The 19,041-nt window shown below is 45.6% G+C and overlaps 2 protein-coding genes across 3 annotated transcripts in view; both read right to left on the reverse strand.

The window, feature by feature from the left end:
* Positions 1 to 185: 185 nt before the first annotated feature.
* aaas (aladin WD repeat nucleoporin) lies at positions 186 to 4,407 on the reverse strand. The gene is made up of 4 exons (XM_033049334.1): positions 4,353 to 4,407; positions 1,623 to 1,752; positions 1,215 to 1,342; positions 186 to 308 (listed from the first exon to the last, which is right to left on the reverse strand). The coding sequence occupies exons 2-4, from the start codon at positions 1,737 to 1,739 to the stop codon at positions 248 to 250; spliced, it is 306 nt and encodes a 101-aa protein (XP_032905225.1). The 5' UTR covers positions 1,740 to 1,752; positions 4,353 to 4,407; the 3' UTR covers positions 186 to 247.
* A 2,303-nt stretch (positions 4,408 to 6,710) lies between these two features.
* The window catches only part of tert (telomerase reverse transcriptase), a 77,084-nt gene continuing 64,753 nt past the window's right edge, over positions 6,711 to 19,041 (reverse strand). For both annotated transcript variants that reach the window (XM_033049365.1, XM_033049356.1), the window contains 2 exons: positions 10,316 to 10,429; positions 6,711 to 8,033 (listed from right to left, as the gene is read on the reverse strand). In XM_033049365.1, coding sequence (XP_032905256.1) covers positions 10,326 to 10,429 — 104 coding nt within the window. In that variant the 3' untranslated portion in view covers positions 6,711 to 8,033; positions 10,316 to 10,325. The remainder of the gene's footprint in view (positions 8,034 to 10,315; positions 10,430 to 19,041) is intronic.

Consider the following 19,041-nt stretch of genomic DNA (forward strand, 5'->3'; position numbering starts at 1 on the left):
GGGGGAGAGGGGAGAGGGGAAGGAGGGGGGGAGGGGAAGAGGGGAAGGAGGGGGAGAGGGGAAGGAGGGGGAGAGGGGAAGGAGGGGGAGAGGGGAAGGAGGGGGAGAGGGGAAGGAGGGGGAGAGGGGAAGGAGGGGGGGGAGGGGACGTAGGGGGGGGAGGGGAAGGAGGGGGAGAGGGGGAGAGAGGAAGGAGGGGGAGAGGGGAAGGAGAGGGAGAGGGAGCGGGAGGGGGAGAGGAGATGGGTTAACCTTCATCTGCAGATTTGTTGATCTCCTGCAGTAATCCATAGATGCCAGAGTCGTGCCTGTAAACACACACATGGTCAGATCAGGAGTTTAGTTTAGTTTAGAGATGCAGTGTGGAAACAGGCCCTTCGGCCCACCGAGTCAGTGCCGACCAGCGATCCCCGCACACAAACACTATCGTACACACACTACGGATAATTTACAATCTTTACAGAAGCCAATTAACCTACAAACCCGCACGTCTTTTGAATGTGGGATGAAACCGGAGCGCCCGGTGACGGGGAGAATGTGCAAACTCCGTACAGCCGGATGTATGGCGCTGTGAGGTGGCAACTCCTCCACTGCACCACCGTGCCGCCCTGAATCCACTGTTCAACACAGTGATTTTTCCTCGTCTCCTCACTCCCTTGAATGCAAGACCAGCCCAAATCATTACGCACACAAACCATCCCTTCCATCGCCTCCATCTACACCTCACGCTGCCTCCGCAAGGCCAGCAGCATCATCAAGGACCAGTCTTACCCCGGTCACTCCATCTTCCCCACTCTCCCATCAGGCAAGAGGTACAGAAGGGTGAAAACGCACACCTCCAGATTCAGGGACAGTTTCTTCCCAGCTGTTATCGGGCAACTGAATCGTCCTCTCACCAACTAGAGAGCGATCCTGACCTCCCATCTACCTCATTGGAGAACCTCAGACTATCTTCAATCACACTTTACCTTGCACTAAACATTATTCCCTTTATCCTGTATCTGTACACTGTGGACAGCTTGATTGTAATCATATATAGTCTTTCCGCTGACTGGATAGCACGCAGCAAAAAAAGCTTTTCACTGTACCTCGGTACATGTGGCAATAAACTAAACTAAATATTGATTTAGAATGATTTAGTGTGAATATTGATTTCTCTAACCGTAATCCCTGCATCCCCTCTCTCCCCCCCCTCTCTCTTTCTCCCCTCTCACCAGGCATTAGCTCCACGTTTCCACACGGGCTCACTGTGAGTCAGGAACGCCGCTCTGCTGCACGGCTCCGAACGTCCGTGCGTTTTCAGACTCTCCTTGTTCACCACGATCGGCGGGAAGCCCAGAATCTGGGGGAGAGAGAGTGAGAGAGGCACATGGGAGTCAGGGAAGAGAGAGAGAGAGGGGGGGGGAGAGAGAGGGGGAGACAGTGAGAGACCGCGTATCCTACCCCAGTCCGTTTCCCCGTCTCTCCCCCTCCCACAGCCCTGTCCCTCTCTCCCCTCCTCTTTCTCACCCCCTCCTTCTCTCTCCCCTCTCTCTCTCTTTCCCTCTCCCTCTCCCTCCCCCCTCTCTCTCTCCCAGCTCTCTCTTTCTCTTTCCCTCTCCCTCTCTCTCTCCCTCCCCCACCTGCATGTGTAAGCTGTGGACATCTTCATCGCTCTGTGTTCCAGCGACCAGTTCATTATTCAGCTCGTAGAGAGTCGTTCCACACACTGGCGGCGGAAACATCGAGAGGGAGATCATCTTGTGTAGCGTGCTGGGGAGAGAGAGAGCGAGAAAGAGTCACATTGCACAATCCCTGTTCGAGGCGTACCGTGGCCCTATCCCTGAACTCTACCTCCGCTACATTGACGACTGCATTGGTGCTACCTCCTGCACCCATGCAGAACTCACTGACTTCATCCATTTCACCACTAACTTCCATCCGGCACTCAAATACACCTGGACCATTTCCGACAACTCCCTAACGTTTCTAGACCTCACCATCTCCATCGCAGGTAACAGACTACTGACCGACATCCACTACAAACCCACTGACTCCCATAGCTATCTGGACTACACTTTTTCCCACCCTGCTTCCTGTAAGGACGCTATCCTCTACTTCCAATTCCTCCGTCTAGGCCGCATCTGCTCCCATGATGAGGTATTCCACACAAGGGCATCGGAGATGTCCTCATTCTTTAGGAAATGGGGGTTCCCCTCTTCCATTATAGATGAGGCTCTCACCAGGGTCTCTTCTATATCCCGCAGCTCCACTCTTGCTCCCGCTCCCCCCATTCCTAACAAGGACAGAGTCCCCCTTGTCCTCATCTTCCACCCCATCAGCCGTCGCATACAACAGATAATCCTCCAGCATTTCCGCCCTCAAACGGGATCCCACCACTGACAACATCTTCTCATCTCCTCCCCTTTCTGTTTTCTGCAGAGACTGTTCCCTCCGAAACTCCCTGGTTAACTCGTCCCTTCCCACCCAAACCACCCCCCTCCCCGAGTGCTTTCCCCTTGCAACCGCAGGAGATGCAACACCTAACCCTTTACCTCCCCCCTCGACTCCATCCAAGGACCCTGACATTCTTTCCAGGTGAGGCAGAGGTTCACTTGCACCTCCTCCAACCTCATCTATTGTATCCGCTGTTCCAGGTGTCAACTTCTCTACAACGGTGAGACCAAGCACAGGCTCGGTGATCGTTTCACTGAACACCTCCACTCAGTCCGCTTAAGCTACCTGATCTCCCGGTTGCTCAGCACTTTAACTCCCCTCCCATTCCCAATCTGACCTTTCTGTAGGTATGTTACAAAGCCTACCTGAAGCGTCTTTGAAAATCTGCCGCTGAGGGTGTGCGCGATTTTGGCGCCGTTTAGAGGGGGCGGGTTTAAAACGCGATTTTCTCTAGGCTGTTCAAATCGAAGATGTTCAGCCTAGTTAATTATTAACGAAAAATCGCTGGAAGACCCCGTCGCAAAAGCTATTATTAGGTTTAAAGGCCTTGAATAATAGTTATAGTAGTTTAAAAATCAATCTCTAAACCCGCGACCGACAGCAACCGCAGGGTCTCATAAAGCAGATAGCAGAAGGTGGGCTGTATATTTTTACATTAAAAAGGGCTTCTAAAGATCCCTTTATACAAAGTTTAATATTGCGAGTAGCTCAATTTGGGCCCATTATATCGCGCAGTATTTTTCTGGGCATTTGGGGCACAAATCTACCGCAATGTGAACGTTCTAAACCAGCGCGTTCCACGGGGACCCACTAGAAAGCTGATTTAAATGGGCATTTATTTACAGCAATTGAACACTGAATTCCTTCCATTTGGCCTATAAATTAATGTAAATGAGATTTAAAAATCATGTTTTATTGTGAATTATTTGTGAATATTATTTGGACATTTAGGCTATTTAAAAATGTTAATCATTTATTAAGAAATGGATAAATGTTTAGATCTAGTAATTGAAGTCTGAAATTAGCTACAATTAGGTAACTAACTAATTATATGCTTTAATTTCAAGTCATCCAAGTAAGATTATTTTATATTTGTTTCAGAATGCTTCAATCTATGATAACTGAAAATTTCATTCAGTTCTCTTAATTTTTAAGAAAGTTATGGGCTTTTGACTGTTCACGATCACAACTTTTTTGTTATGTCCATAGAAAATCAATAGGGAACGAGATGCTCATTTCCCAGTATGAAAATGGCCATAACTTTTTAAATACTTGAGATATGAAAGTGAATTAGGTGTCAAATTAAACTTATTTTTATGCTTTATCTGATGGGATAAATTACAGACTTGATTTTTAAAATCTCAAAATTTTGTAACATTGCTACTTTCTGTCCTGGGCCTCCTCCATTGTCAGAGTGAGGCCCACCGCAAATTGGAGGGACAGCCCCTCATATTTCTCTTTCCTGCGGTATGAACATTGACTTCACTAACTTCAAATAGCCTTTGCTTTCCCTCTCTCTCCATCCCCTCCCCTTCTCCCACCAGGCTCACTGTCTCCGACTACATTCTATCTCTGCCCCACCCACTCCCCTGACATCAGTCTGAAGGGTCTCGACCCAAAACGTCACCCATTCCTTCTCTCCAGAGATGCTGCCCAAAGATCTTCCGCTATAGGATCTTTGAAGCTGCCGGTCCCGCTGTTACTCCAGCATTTTGTGTGTTTACCTGATGGAGAGAGAGTTCCCCGTGTGTGTGTGTGTGGGAGACAGGGGGGGGTGTAGAGGATGTATTGAGGGGTGGTGGAGGGTGGAGGGAGAGTGGGGGAGTGAGGGTTGAGGGAGGGAGTGAGTGAGGAGGGGAGTGAGTGAGTGAGGGGAATATTAGTCGGTGGTTCAGGGCAGTTTTTTCTTCACTCACCGGTTCCCGCTCCAGGGACCGCCTGCGCTTCCGGTCCCGCTTCGTTGGTGCCCAGCGCTTCCGGTCCCGCCCCCTCTCTCGCCATTGGACGGATTCACTGTCAGTCCCGCCCATATGGCTCCTCATTGGCCACCGAGACGCCCCGCCCCCCGCCAGCTCCGCCCCGCCCCAGCCCCGCCCCCCCCCTTTAAAAGTTTGCTTCGACACTTCTCAGTCGTCGGAGCCAAAGATCCTATAGCTATATCACTTTGCAGAACTTTCAACTGCAACCTCCGACCCTTAGGTGCTGGCTGAACTCTCTCGCGCAAGAGCATGACCCCTGAACTCTGGCCTACCCGGTGCCTGGCAATGATGTGACCCCCTGGCATACTGGATACCTTGTGACCCCTAGGAACAGGGGTGACCTCTTCCCCCTCTCCCCAACCTCTGACCCCTGGACTCCATGGGTGAACCCTGACCTGTGACCCCTGAACCTCTACCCTCTCCCTGTAACCCCCGAACTGTGACCTCTCACCCGTGTGACCCTAGGATCTTCGACCCAACCCACTCCCCGAGGGCAATGGGGCCACCTTTGACTCCTACCACGACCCGTGACCCCTGCGGGGAAGCCGCGACCCCCCGGTGACCCATGGCCTGCCTGCAGGAGGCCCGGACCCCGTCGCCGGGCCTGACAACTCTCGCCGACCTCTCACCTGCGGGGACTCTCCCCGCAACCCTTTCTCTTGCAGCGTTCTGCAGCTCCTGGAGACCGAGGAGCCCGTGGCGGCCCCGACACCAAGCCTCAGGCTCACGGCCTACACTGACCCCGCGGCCCCTGCTCACAGAACGGCCCTGGGCTCTTCCACAGCCTCTTCCGCTGCCTGAGACCAATGTGGACAATCCTCGGCAAAGTCTATAGTACTGAGCACAAAATACAGGTTGCAGGTGAGACAATACCCCTCTAAACCCATCTCCCCCTCACTCTCCCTCCTTCCCCAACCCTCTCAACCTAATCCTGGGTCTAATCCACCATCGGCAAGGCCTATAGTACCAAGCACAACATACAGACAATACCCCTCTCCCCCAGTAACCTTTCTCTCTCCACCTCCCTCTCTCTCTTCCCCAGTAATCCCTCTCTCTGCTCTCTCTTCCCACTCCTCCCCCTTCCCCTCTCTCTCTTTCTCCCCAATAACCCCTCTCTCCCCCCTCTGTCTCTCTCCCCCCCCCATGCAGTGCTGGGAGCGGAGGATGCCGTCTTCCTGGGGAGACTTCATGGGGAGGAAGTGGCGGTGAAGAAAGTCCAAAATCACAAGGAGACCGAGTTCAGACACCTCCAGAAACTCCGGCACCCCAATATCATCATCTTCAATTACATGTCTCTCCCCGCCCCCTCACTAGTTCAGTTAATTGTCACGTGTACTGAGATCCAGTCAGCAGAAAGACTACACATATAATCTCTCTCCTCTCTCTCTCCTCGACTCCCCTCAAAACCTCCTACAATATTCCTCCCTCAACACCCTCTTCACATCCTTCAACACCTCCCTCCTCCCCCTCCTCTCATGCCCCTCAAAACCTTCAACACTCCCTCAAAACTGATGAATATTGGGGTCCAAGTCCATAACTCCCTGAAAGTGGCAACATAAGAACAGGAGCGACCATGAAAAGAATAATGTCTAAATTATTCACAGGTTCACGAGTGGTAAAGAAGGCACATGCTCTGCTTACCTTCACAGATCAGGGCATTGAGTATAATGTAGAGTTAGGAAATCATGATGTAGCTTTATAGGTTTTTGGTCAGGCTGCACGTAGAGTATTGCATGCAGTTTTGGCCGCCCCAATACAGAAAGCATGTGGCGAGGGTGCAGAAGAGTTTGACCAGAATAATACCAGGATTAGACAACATGAGCTGCAAGATGTTGGACAGATTTGGATTGTTTTCTCTGGAACGCTGAAGATTGAGGGGAGACCTGATAGAAGTTTATAAAATGATGAGAGGCATGGATAGGGTAGATAATCAACCTTTTTCCATGGTGGAAAAATCAAATATTGGAGGACAAAAGTTTTAAGGTGTGGTGAGGCAAAGTTTAAAGGAGATATACAGGATAAGTTTATTACATGGAGGGTGGTGAGGTTGAAAGTGGCATTTAAGAGACTTTTGGATGGGCGTATGGATATGCAGGTATGCATATGGATTATGTACAGGCAAATAAGAGTTGGTCTTGACGTCATATTCAGCACACACTGGGCTAAAGGCCCTGTTTTTGTGCTATACTGTTCAATGTTCTGTTGAAAGCCTTGTGACATTTTGTATGTATGGATGCTATTTAAAGTCAAATCATGAATGTCCAAATCAGTGCAAAGCAACGCCCTTTGCTATAATTGCATTTCATTTTTTTTTAATTCAGTGACATAAAAGCACAATAATTTCATTAAGTTATTTAAAGATGTATCACCTATTTTGGAAAAAGAAGCTGATTGTGGCAAACAATCAAATCTTGCACCAACCTGTTAGCAACAAAGATGAAACTGAATTTTTTTAATTAAAAAAAAAATTGTGCTGTGTTCATACCAGAATCGGTTCCAAAAAATGTCAAACAGTGCTTACAGCCATACAAAATTGAGGGGAAAAAACATTATTCATTGCAGTTTTAGATTAATTTCTAGCAGTATATGATACATAATGAAAGTTCAAAAATGGAAAATAAACATTCTGTGGTTGAAGCATTACATGACATACTCTTACATGGAACACAATCAAATCAAATCATCGAAAAAAATATCAACAACTAATTGCAGCTTCACTCCCACAATGATATTGTTCCTAATCTTTGATACCAGCAGTTAATACTCCATGTGAGTAATACACCTCAAGAAATTAATCTACTTAATTAAGTGTGACACAATTAAAGAGTTAGGAAATATCCCATTAATTATCCATGGTGTGATTATTTCATCCATAAAATTGGGCAGTGGTCAAACAGAGGAATCCACTTTGAGTTCACTCCCAATCCTGCTAAACTTTTCTGAATGGAGATCCCTATTTTCCTAGGTATTTGGGACTCTTCCACGGTAGCTTTTGTGACCAAGTAGGATATATTGAAAGGAAATATTACTCCCACAGTCCTTAACGGTACAACTAAAGTCCCTCTCTACCCAGAGTGGAAAGCCTTTACAAGTGCAGGCTGTCCCCATATTTACCATCAGTTGACCAATCACTCACTGAAACACCAAAACACAAATGTTTATCAGTTCTCCTTTCACTAATCTGCTGACACCCAGACATCCAGAGGGCATCTCCCAAGTTTATGTGCAATTATCTTTTCATTACAATGATTAACCGATTATTGTCCAAAGCAGATATACTGATGTCCATCTAAATGGACCAACTCAATATTGAGGGAAAAAGTGATGTCCAGCCTTAATGTTTGTGAGCACAACTCTTCAGCTTGACATAAAATAGCAGTAAATTGTTTTTACATTAAACTTGCTTGATAATATGTTTCCACTTTTTCACTTATCAAAGGCATGGAAAAAACCAACAACAACCAGGCAGAAGATACATCATAAATGCTGTCGATGGCAGGAGTAATGATGAAAATCTCGGACTCCAATTAAAAGTTCTTATGCGGTGAAATCTTAACACCAAGGTAATAATGATGTTAATTCAATTGTGTGGCAAAATTCTTGAGTTCCAAGTATTTCCTGGAACAGAAAGAGGGATTAAATTTGTAAAAAAAAATCGAAGTCTGCTGAACTGTGGCTTTGAATGAAATAATACTTTAATCTCTTATGATCATGTGATCCAAGCAAATCTATTTTAATAAACAACATAAACAAATGCACCTCAGAACAAAGTAGTCACTTGAACAACCCTAATTTGTGGCCTATATTAGGGCTAATAATACAGGAAAGGGTGGAGTTTCTGCAGCCAATCTTTCAGAAATGAGAGGAGCAACCACAAAAGGAATAATTTCTTGATTATTTGCACATTCACAAATTTGTGATAAGACAAGGCAGGCATATACATGACAGGGTTTATGATACAAATGAAAGTCTCCAGATCCTTGGCACCAAAGGATAATTTCTGGGGCTGAAACAAACTGTATAGAATGAATGGGCTTCAGCTCAATGGAATGAAGATTTGTTGAAAGATTAACGAATATTATAAGGGATGGATATTAGTTTTAGGCTTATTATTGTCACATGTACAGTGAAAAGTTTGGTTTTGTATGCTAGCCAATCTAATAAGATAATACTAAAAATATATACAATCAAGCCAAACTCAAGTAGATAGCTAGAGGCAAAGGGAAAGATACAGAGAACAAAGTATCATTCTCAGCGGGTTAAACTAACATAGGAATGGCAGAGACACTAAAAATAAAGCATCGGGGAGAGTGTTTGTTCTTCTGGGATGCCGGGATGTGAATGCATTGTGTGGTAGGGTGTGGGACAGTGGTTGCCTTCATCAACTAAAGACAATATATTTGAAAATTCAAAGAGTCTGCCTTGTAGAAATAAACACCTATGATTTATTCTTTATTATTCACCTATGATCGTAAAACATCCCGAAGTCCTTAAATTATTGTGAAACACTGCATTTAATGAAGTAACTTTAAAGGTAGGAAATTCAGCAACCAATTAGCATCCATGGGAATCCGGAAGTAACGCCACAATAATGATCAGATAATCTGTTTCCTTGAGGACATTTGGATGAGCGACTGTGTCAGTGTGATGTGGGCTGATGCTTTACCTACAGGCGTTTGAATGTACCGTTAAGGCGGAAGATTCATCTCCAAGGAAAACTGAGTACACGGTTGGCCCTGTGAAGGAGCCGCCAATCCGATCGAAGTCATTTAACTGCGAAATGCCTGCCCTTTAGTATTGGATAGATTGAGTGGAGGGTCTGTGCTGCTCCAAGTTTGCGGTGGTTGCAGTGTGTTTCCCCAGCCATCTCGCCCAGTGCACGTTGACCAGCACAGTTCGCCAGCCCTTGTTAGCAGAGACTCTTTGTGCAGATGTTACCCAAAGCCCAATGGTTTTGAGCAGGTTCTGCGTTAGGATTGGGCACGCAGCGAGCTAGCGAGAGGGCGGTCAGATCAGATCAGCCCAGGTTACCGAGTGGCCGAAGGGCGGGTTTTAATGGGTCGTTATTAAACTGTTCCATCTGTGTGGCATTGCCAGCTCTCTCTCTCCCAGATCCCCCACCCCAACTGTTGACAAAGTCTAACTGAGAAAATGCTCGCACTCATATTATGGGTTGGCTCCGCATTTGACACTCACTGGGGTGGGCAGCGCCTCCTTCAAGTGAGCGAGAACAGGTCCCGTCAGCTGTGGAGCTCAGAACCACGCCTGAGTGAAGCCTCTAGTTTGGCTGCAGTTCAAATGGCTGCAAATTCTCATAATTGTCACCACCCGGTCACCCAACTGTGTGCCCTGACAGACTGGAACCAACCCCAGAGGTTAAAGCGACAGCAACTTTATTTAAGCCAACCCTCCTCGAAAGTTTAACCAGCCCGTTCAAATCCAATCTGAACTTTCCAACCTACCCCACACAGCACATTCTCCTTCAATCCAGGAAGGTTGTTTAGATAGGAATGTAAGGACTGTCTCAAATTGGTTGACCCCACAACTTGTAATTCGTGTTAATCAATATCAAATTTGAATGGCTGTGACCCAGGCTAATGCCAGGGATTTGATAATTGACAGGTTTGTTTCATGCATTCTTGCGTTTCCCAGGCTGGTGCTGTGTTGAGTCAATAATTTAAATAGATACAATTGTGGATTTGTGCAGCCTGCAGTACGCTGTGGCCTACTGCTGACATATTTGACGGATATATTTATTTATAAATCTCATTGAAATGAATACGCAGGTCCGTACACATACAGTAGTTCTGCCGGCGAGAATGTTTATCCCGAATGACCCATGACCTGGGCATGCGCAGTTGTAATACCAAACTCGCTTATTATTCCCTTTTAATACATACCATTTCTGCTTTAGTCCAAGATGGCAGCAAATTCTCGATGAAGAGATGGCTGGGTTATGTTCTGCAGCATCTGCACTGTGGAGCATGGTAGAATCTTTTGCACTTTGGCCCTGTCTTTGAACAGAAGCAAGGTCATCAAAATTTTATCTCAACTTTTTATAGACATGCAGTAAAATCATGGCGAAAAGACAGCATCTCACAAAAACAACACAGGAAGTACAGTAACATCTAAGGAAGTTATAGTGCGTGACAGGTTCTGTTGTGCTGCAGCAAGTAAGTATTTCATTGTCCTATCAGGGACATATGACAATAAAACACTCTCGACTCTTGAACAGGTCTCAAGAGTTCATTTTAACCTGTCTCCACCCAATATCCTAATCCCCATTGTACAGCTCCAAATTTCAACTCTCAAATTCTGTCCCAGCCGGATTCAATTGATCAGAAACCTAATTACATACACATCACAGCCTGTGCCTTCATCGCTGTCCATTTCAGACAATATTCTCAGTCCCCCAACCAACGTTATGCTATATAACTCTGCTTTCAACAACATGGGCGGCACAGTGGCACAGCTGATGGTATTGCTGCCTCACAATGCCAGAGCCCAGGTTCGACCCTGGCCTCCGGTGCGCTCTGTGTGGAGTTTGCACGTTCTCCCTGTGATCACATGGGTTTCCTGGGGGTGCTCCGGTTTCAAGATACAAGATACATTTATTTGTCACATGTGCCAGATGGCACAGTGAAATGTGATCACCATACAGCCATACAAATAAAATAAAGAACACAACACACGATAGAGTTCAACATAAAACATCCCCACACAGCAGAATCAAAAGTTTCCCACTGTGAGGGATGGCACCAAAGTCAGTCTCTTCCTCGATGTTCACCCGTGGTCGGGGCCTCCGGAGCCCTCCGTAGTCGCCGCTACGAGCAACCCGCCGCTCAGGCCCGCTCGCCGGAATGTTGACACTCCGACGTCAGGACTGAAGGCCAACCTCACCGGCTTGGACCTCCAAAACGGCCGTGTCCCACCGGAGTCTGCAGCTCCCGACGTCCCCTGGCCGCGCCAGGCGGAGGTTCACGCTGGCGGCCCTTGGCAAAGGGCCCCAGGGACTCCGCGATGTCGGTCAGCGCCGCCTGTGCTGGGAGCTCCGCGAACCACAGCTCCTCGATGTTGGAGCGGTGGGCCCAACGCTCCGGAGCTTCAAACGGCGATTCAGGAAGGCATCGACCGCTCCGCGGTGAATCCAGCGCCGCGCCGCCGCTGCCGAAGCTCTGGTCCGGTCCCCGGTCTCAGGCAGGAAAGGCCGCTCCGATCCAGTGGTAGGCGGCGAAGAGGGGGGGGGCGAGGACGTGACTTGGAGAAATAGTCGCATCCTCGCCAGGAAGCGACTAGGAAGCAGTTTCCCCCTTACCCTCCCCCCCTCCCCTACATAGAAAAGTTAAAGATTCCCCAAAACATACTGGTTAGACAAACTAAAATAAAAAAAGAGGGGAAAAAACGGACAGGCTGTAGGCAGAGGCACCTTCAATGCAGCGCCCCTAGTGTTCATTCCACATCCCAAAGATGGATGGGCTTGTAGCATCATTAGCCATTGTAAATTGTCTGTAATGTGTAAGGAATGAATGCAGAAGTGGGATAACACAGAACTAGTGTGAGTGGGTGATCAATGGTCAGCCTGGACTCAGTGGGTCGAAGGGCCTGTTTCCATGCTGTATCTCTAATCTAAAATAAGCTTTCATTGCACCCTGTCGCAATCATCTTGACTACAGCCATCAGACTCTAATCTATTCTCCTTATCCAATCTACTGTTAATAACTAACCAATACACACTTTGCCCTTTTTTCCCCTCCAAAAACACACTCAAGTCAAGTCAAGTTTTATTCGTCAGAGGTTTAGGCAAAAGATTTTAATCAACATGGTCATTTATCGTCCAGTGAATGAGGAGATGGTGAGGTCCAATTATGTGATGTGAAACTGGACTAGCAATTTTGGCTCCAACATATATAGGATGACCCAATGATGCCATGAATTGGTGGCTGCAACCTACCAAACGCTGGCAGGTGTAGTCGTGCAGGGGGTAGCGGCTACACAGGGGGTAGACCACACCTGGAGTATTGCGTACAGTTTTTGGTCTCCAAATCTGAGGAAGGACATTATTGCCATAGAGGGAGTGCAGAGAAGGTTCACCAGACTGATTCCTGGGATGTCAGGACTGTCTTATGAAGAAAGACTGGATAGACTTGGTTTATACTCTCTAGAATTTAGGAGATTGAGAGGGGATCTTATAGAAACTTATAAAATTCTTAAGGGTTTGGACAGGCTAGATGCAGGAAGATTGCTCCCGATGTTGGGGAAGTCCAGGACAAGGGGTCACAGCTTAAGGATAAGGGGGAAATCCTTTAAAACCGAGATGAGAAGAACTTTTTTCACACAGAGAGTGGTGAATCTCTGGAACTCCCTGCCACAGAGGGTAGTCGAGGCCAGTTCATTGGCTATATTTAAGAGGGAGTTAGATGTGGCCCTTGTGGCTAAGGGGATCAGAGGGTATGGAGAGAAGGCAGGTACGGGATACTGAGTTGGATGATCAGCCATGATCATATTGAATGGCGGTGCAGGCTCGAAGGGCCGAATGGCCTACTCCTGCACCTAATTTCTATGTTTCTATGTTTCTACCCTGTGGGTGAACAGTGACTGAAGCATAGATAAATGGTACGGTGACTGGAGTAAAAACCAGGTCGCCCCTAATTAACATGGCAAACTGCAAGGTATCCTGGACCGTCAGGTTAAATTGTTGCTGGAATGAGGAATAGAACTAAACCAGGAAGGAGCAATGCTGTGAGGAAGGCGGTTTCAGGGTTCCAAATGATCGGTTGGTTAAGGTAATACAGGGATAATTTTACACCAGGTCTGCCAATTGGACTTGGATGATTGCCCTAACAGAAGCAGGCACGATCAAAACGTGAGGAGAGGCCGAGTTTGTGTGTAAGTAAACAATTGCATGCAATATGTAAACAATTGCATGCACTGGGTGTCAACTCAAATGCTGCAGATCCAACCCTGCTTCACCCATTCAAACATTGCTGTGTGAGGTAGATTTTTCAGCAAGGCAATCCTGCCCTTATCCAATGAGAAAGATTAATTTTTGTCCCTATTCATCTCATCTCACTCCTTTGTAAATTAAAACTTAACTTTTTTTTCTCTCTCCCCAGTTCTGACGAGGGGTCTACAACCTGAAACATTAATTCTGTTTCGCTTTTCACCGATGCTGCCTGACCTGATGAGTATTTCAAGCATTTCCTGTTTAGTTGTCTATATTTCTAAAAGTCTCATCTTGACCACTTCCTGTTCTGTATATTGATTTTAGAAAAAACGCTGCCACTTACGGCAGTGATTTTTGGCCATCTTAGAGTCCCCCCTCCGCTGCGCAGGACAAGAGGAATTTTCCCATCAATGAAAAATAAAAGAGTTGTTAGCGTTTAAAAAATGTTGAGATTCTCTCTCCTGAAAGCCACGCCCCTTCCGGAGGGACTATAAAACCCGAAAGTGTGGAGGTGCCTCAGTTCTCTGCAAGTTGGGGGAGCGAGAGGTCGCAATTCTCAATCTGTGCTGTGAATAACACTAAACACATGTCTACTAAACTGTGAGTGTTTACTTGACCTGTCAGTGCCCTTAATGTGGTTAGAAAATGTAGTTTGAAAGTGCTAAAGCCGTGTTGCCTTTGGTTTGAAATTGCTAAAGCTGTGTTGCCTTTGGTTTGAAAGTGCTAAAGCTGCCTTGCCTAATTAAAGCTGCCTTGCCTAATTAAAGCTGCCTTGCCGTCTATATATAATTAAAAGTTTAATCTTGACCACTTCCTGTTTGCATTTTATATTGATTTTAGAAAAAACGCTACCACATACGGCTGTGATTTTTGGCCATCTTACTCAGTCCACCTCCGCTCATCAGGTGCCGAGGATTTTTCCCATCGATGAAAAATAAAAGAGTTATTAATGTTTAATATGTTTAATATTCCGGTGGCGCTATGGCGACTTGAGACATACAACCATATAACCATATAACAATTACAGCACGGAAACAGGCCATCTCGACCCCTCTAGTCCGTGCCGAACACATAATCTCCCCTAGTCCCATATACCTGCGCTCAGACCATAACCCTCCATTCCTTTCCCATCCATATAACTATCCAATTTATTTTTAAATGATAAAAACGAACCTGCCTCCACCACCTTCACTGGAAGCTCATTCCACACAGCTACCACTCTCTGAGTAAAGAAGTTCCCCCTCATGTTACCCCTAAACTTCAGTCCCTTAATTCTCAAGTCATGTCCCCTGCGCCAAATGTTGAGATTCTCCCTCCTGTCAATCACGCCATGATCGCCACGCCCCTTCTGGTGGGGGGGGGGGGACTATAATATCCGGAAGTGTAGGCGTGGCTCACTCTGCAAGATGGGGGAGGGAGAGGTCACGACTCGCTGTCTTTAGTGGCCTTGCACCCTGCTTGAAATGGTATGAAACTGCACTTGAATTTGGTGGCCTTGCACCCTGCTTGAAATGGAATTTCAAGGAATAGCCGTGAATCAACTGCCAGCCCACCAGCTGTGAGCGAGTGAGCTGCCAGCACAACAGACTTGAGTGACTGAGCCGCCAGCCCAATAATCCATTCGGCCCACAATGTCCATACTAGCCCTCTGGAAACCAGTCCCTTCAGGGCACAACCCATACTAGCGCTCCAGAAACCTCCCCCCCCCTCCCCATCGACCACCAATATTGGAATTGGTGGAGAGGTGGAACATTGCGTTGGGGGACCAGCCCTCCCGCATGATGCTGGTAATAGTATTATATAAAGATTTTGGTGGTTCTAGCATCAACTAAGGTTTTCTCCCTGTTGCCACAGTATAAAGCAATCAAAGTGTGTATATCGAGGGGAGATCATTATACAACTCTGGATCCCAATGCTGTCAAGGATGATAGTATCATAAGAGACTCCCTGATAGGGCGAGGTCCAAATGGACTAGTGGGAGTAGGCTGCCTGAGGTATAAATTGCCTGGGGTGGTAAATTGGATTAGTAAATATGCAGATGATACCAAGATAGGGGGTGTTGTGGATAATGAAGAGGATTTCCAAAGTCTACAGAGTGATTTAGGCCATTTGGAAAAATGGGCTGAAAGATGGCAGATGGAGTTTAATGCTGATAAATGTGAGGTGTTACACCTTGGCAGGACAAATCAAAATAGGACGTACATGATAAATGGTAGGGAATTGAAGAATACAGTTGAACAGAGGGATCTGGGAATAACCGTGCATAGTTCCTTGAAGGTGGAATCTCATATAGATAGGGTGGTAAAGAAAGCTTTTGGTATGCTAGCCTTTATAAATCAGAGCATTGAGTATAGAAGCTGGGATGTAATGTTAAAATTGTACAAGGCATTGGTGAGACCAAATCTGGAGTATGGTGTACAATTTTGGTCGCCCAATTATAGGAAGGATGTCAACAAAATAGAGAGAGTACAGAGGAGATTTACTAGAATGTTGCCTGGGTTTCAACAACTAAGTTACAGAGATAGGTTGAATAAGTTAGGTCTATATTCTCTGGAGCGCAGAAGGTTAAGGGGGGACTTGATAGAGGTCTTTAAAATGATGAGAGGGATAGACAGAGTTGATGTGATCAAGCTTTTCCCTTTGAGAATAGGGAAGATTCAAACAAGAGGACATGACTTCAGAATTAAGGGACAGAAGTTTAGGGGTAACATGAGGGGGAACTTCTTTACTCAGAGAGTGGTAGCGGTGTGGAATGAGCTTCCAGTGGAAGTGGTGGCGGCAGGTTCGTTGGTATCATTTAAGCATAAATTGGATAGGCATATGGATGAGAAGGGAATGGAGGGTTATGGTATGAGTGCAGGCAGGTGGGACTAAGGGAAAAAAATTGTTCGGCGCGGACTTGTAGGGCCGAGATGGCCTGTTTCCGTGCTGTAATTGTTATATGGTTATATGGTTATATAAATGACGCATTGTCCACAAGGGGGACAGAAATGAAGGATTAACCTGTTTTATGTCACAATACCACACGACAAGAGTTGGATGCTATACAGGTCACATTCAAACACATGAGAAACTAGATGTATGGTAGAAGACCTAGACATACTCCAAGGGACACTCATTCCTCATCCCCCAGATGACAGGATAATGCTTGGATGCCAAGTTACAGAGCTGATCAAGACATGCCACATGTTTGAAAAGGAGATTGGGTCACATTGGGAAGAAACAGACAGGGTACTGAGAGCTTGATATGGAATTAGAAAATGAATGCTAACACCATCACTGGTGCTAAATATTCACTGAAGTAATCAGTGAAACCTATTTCACCAAGAGCAAATGCTGAAGGGAGCTGCTGCAACACATTTTCTAACCTGGGCTAAGAGCAGATACCTTTGGAAGCTTTCATTAATCGTAAATAAGAAATTAAATGCACGTCGAAACATAAAACCAATATGCTTTCCAGATGGGGAGGTTAAACGAAACAGACAGTGAAGTGAGAAAAGAGATTGCGTAAAACACAAGCTTCATTCCACCAACCCTGGAGAGAGCTTTTCTTGTGTTTTTCAGCAAACTGATCAATGGAAATTCCCAGCTCTCAGTTAACTGTGCATCTTTCATTAGAACAGGAAATCCATCATGTACAAAGGGGAATGGTTAACTAAAATGGTCTCAGAGATGGCAATTAGGTGCCATCTCACCTTTATAAAAAGCAAACATTTTTTTCTGAATTAAATGATCCAAAATAGATCTAAATGGCACTTATCGCAGCAGGGATGTAAATATCAGTCCGAGCTCTGCACGAGTATGTCTGATTACAGGAAGAATTAATATACCAATTTGCCGTCAAGTATGATAGGAAGATTATTGTGTATGGCCTGCATATAAATCTCTGAATAATGATCATTTAAATTATCATTACAAAAGCAGTTATTTGAGAGTTAATATTAACTTAAAATCTGGAAAAAAAAATGAAAATACAGAAGGTGCTAAAAATACTCATGAGTATCATTGCAGCAACTGATCAAATTAGCGGAGGTTCCCCCTTTACACGCTGCTTGGCGTTTCCTAGCACTGTCTGTTTTCACTTTCAATATCCTGCATCTGTCCAATTAGTTTTTTTTATAGACGACACTAAATGGCAAGTTCTTCTCTAAACTCATTCTGATAACAGATAATCAAGGGGCTACCGGGAGAAACATATAACAATTTCTATCACTGCAAAAAAAATCTCCATCACTACTATGCAAACTGATTGGACATCAAGCACCTGGCAATGATTGCATGTGCCCTTAGGCTCTAAAGGTAATTGCTGCAGGGAGTTGTTGGTTGTAAATTACCAAAATCCTTTTGATTGTGAAAAGGCCTAAGAATAAGGGGTAAGCCATTTGGAACAGAGAGGAGGAAACACTTTTTCACACAGAGTTCTGAGTGTGGAATTCTCTGCCTCAGAGGGCGGTGGAGGCCGGTTCTCTGGATACTTTCAGGAGAGAGCTAGATAGGGCTCTTAAAGAAAGCGGAGTCAGGGGCATGGGGAGAAGGCAGGAACGGGGTACTGATTGGGGATGATCACCCGTTGAATGGCGGTGCTAGTTCGAAGGGCCGAATGACCTACTCCTGCACCTATTGTCTATTGCCCCAGAGAATTGAAAAATTACATAATGTAACATCACTATTCGTGAAAGAGACAAAATGCCGGAAACTACAGGTCAGTTGGCCTAACATTTATCTTTGGGGATAATGCTATAATCCATCATTAAGGGAATGTTGGCAGACATTTGGAAAATCGTAACACAATCAAGTACACTCAAAATGAAAGGGAAATCATATTTGGCAAGATTGTTGGAGGTTTTTTTGAGGATATTAGAAATCAAGTGGTGAAAAATGGAAGTCGGTGCCTATGTATCAGTTTTAATTCATCCACAATCCACACATTGTTAACCAGTATTTTTTTTTTTTTTTACTTTTATTGTATGCCAACTTTGTATTTTTATTTTTACTTCTACTATCTTGCACTATGACTATGACCAGACGCTAAACTGCATTTCGTTGTACCTATACTTGTATTTGTGCAATGACAATAAAGTTGAATTGAATTGAATTGAATTGAAAATGTACTTCCCAGTGAATGAGAATACAGCTACAGCCATGAATACAGCTACTAACCATTCTTTATCACAAATGGTATACCAACAATTCAATTGTTGACACAAAATCGTATCCCAACAATTCAACTTCACTTCCACCGACTTAAATAAACACAATGTAAAAGTAATTAAAAAACAATATAATATATTACGAACTTTCAAGTGCATGGACGAAAGCAAGAAATGAACAAATTCATTTCAAAGAAGGAGGGTGCCCATCTGATGACCCCGATGAAGTACCTACCCTACCTTTCACCACTCCAATCCCACTGCAAATAGCAAGAGTGCCGACTTATTCCAGGGATTGAAACATCAAGTCCTATTAGCTCTACTGATCTTCTGGAGGGAAAACCAGTGACTGCTGTGAAAGTGCAGCTGACGACAAGGGAAAGACTGTATGACAGCTTGGAGAGACAGCTGACAGGAGGAAATAGACCCCAACGGGGATGTTATGGGTTAGCTACCCATGACAGCTGGCTCCGTCACCTTGTTAGGGCACAAGAGCCACCCTCACTTGGCTACAAAAAGTTAAAAGAGAAGA

The sequence above is a fragment of the Amblyraja radiata genome, chromosome 2 (genome assembly GCF_010909765.2).
Source record: "Amblyraja radiata isolate CabotCenter1 chromosome 2, sAmbRad1.1.pri, whole genome shotgun sequence".
Taxonomy (NCBI): Eukaryota; Metazoa; Chordata; class Chondrichthyes; order Rajiformes; family Rajidae; genus Amblyraja; species Amblyraja radiata.

What these genes read in the sequence shown, in the direction of transcription:
- aaas (XM_033049334.1), bottom strand. Translation starts at nt 1,739, where the DNA reads ATGATCTCCCTCTCGATGTTTCCGCCGCCAGTGTGTGGAACGACTCTC. An exon ending in TCCACAGCTTACACATGCAG is followed by an intron (nt 1,343 to 1,622) that starts GTGGGGGAGGGA and finishes TCTCTCCCCCAG; the next exon opens with ATTCTGGGCTTCCCGCCGAT. An exon ending in AAACGTGGAGCTAATGCCTG is followed by an intron (nt 309 to 1,214) that starts GTGAGAGGGGAG and finishes GTGTGTTTACAG; the next exon opens with GCACGACTCTGGCATCTATG.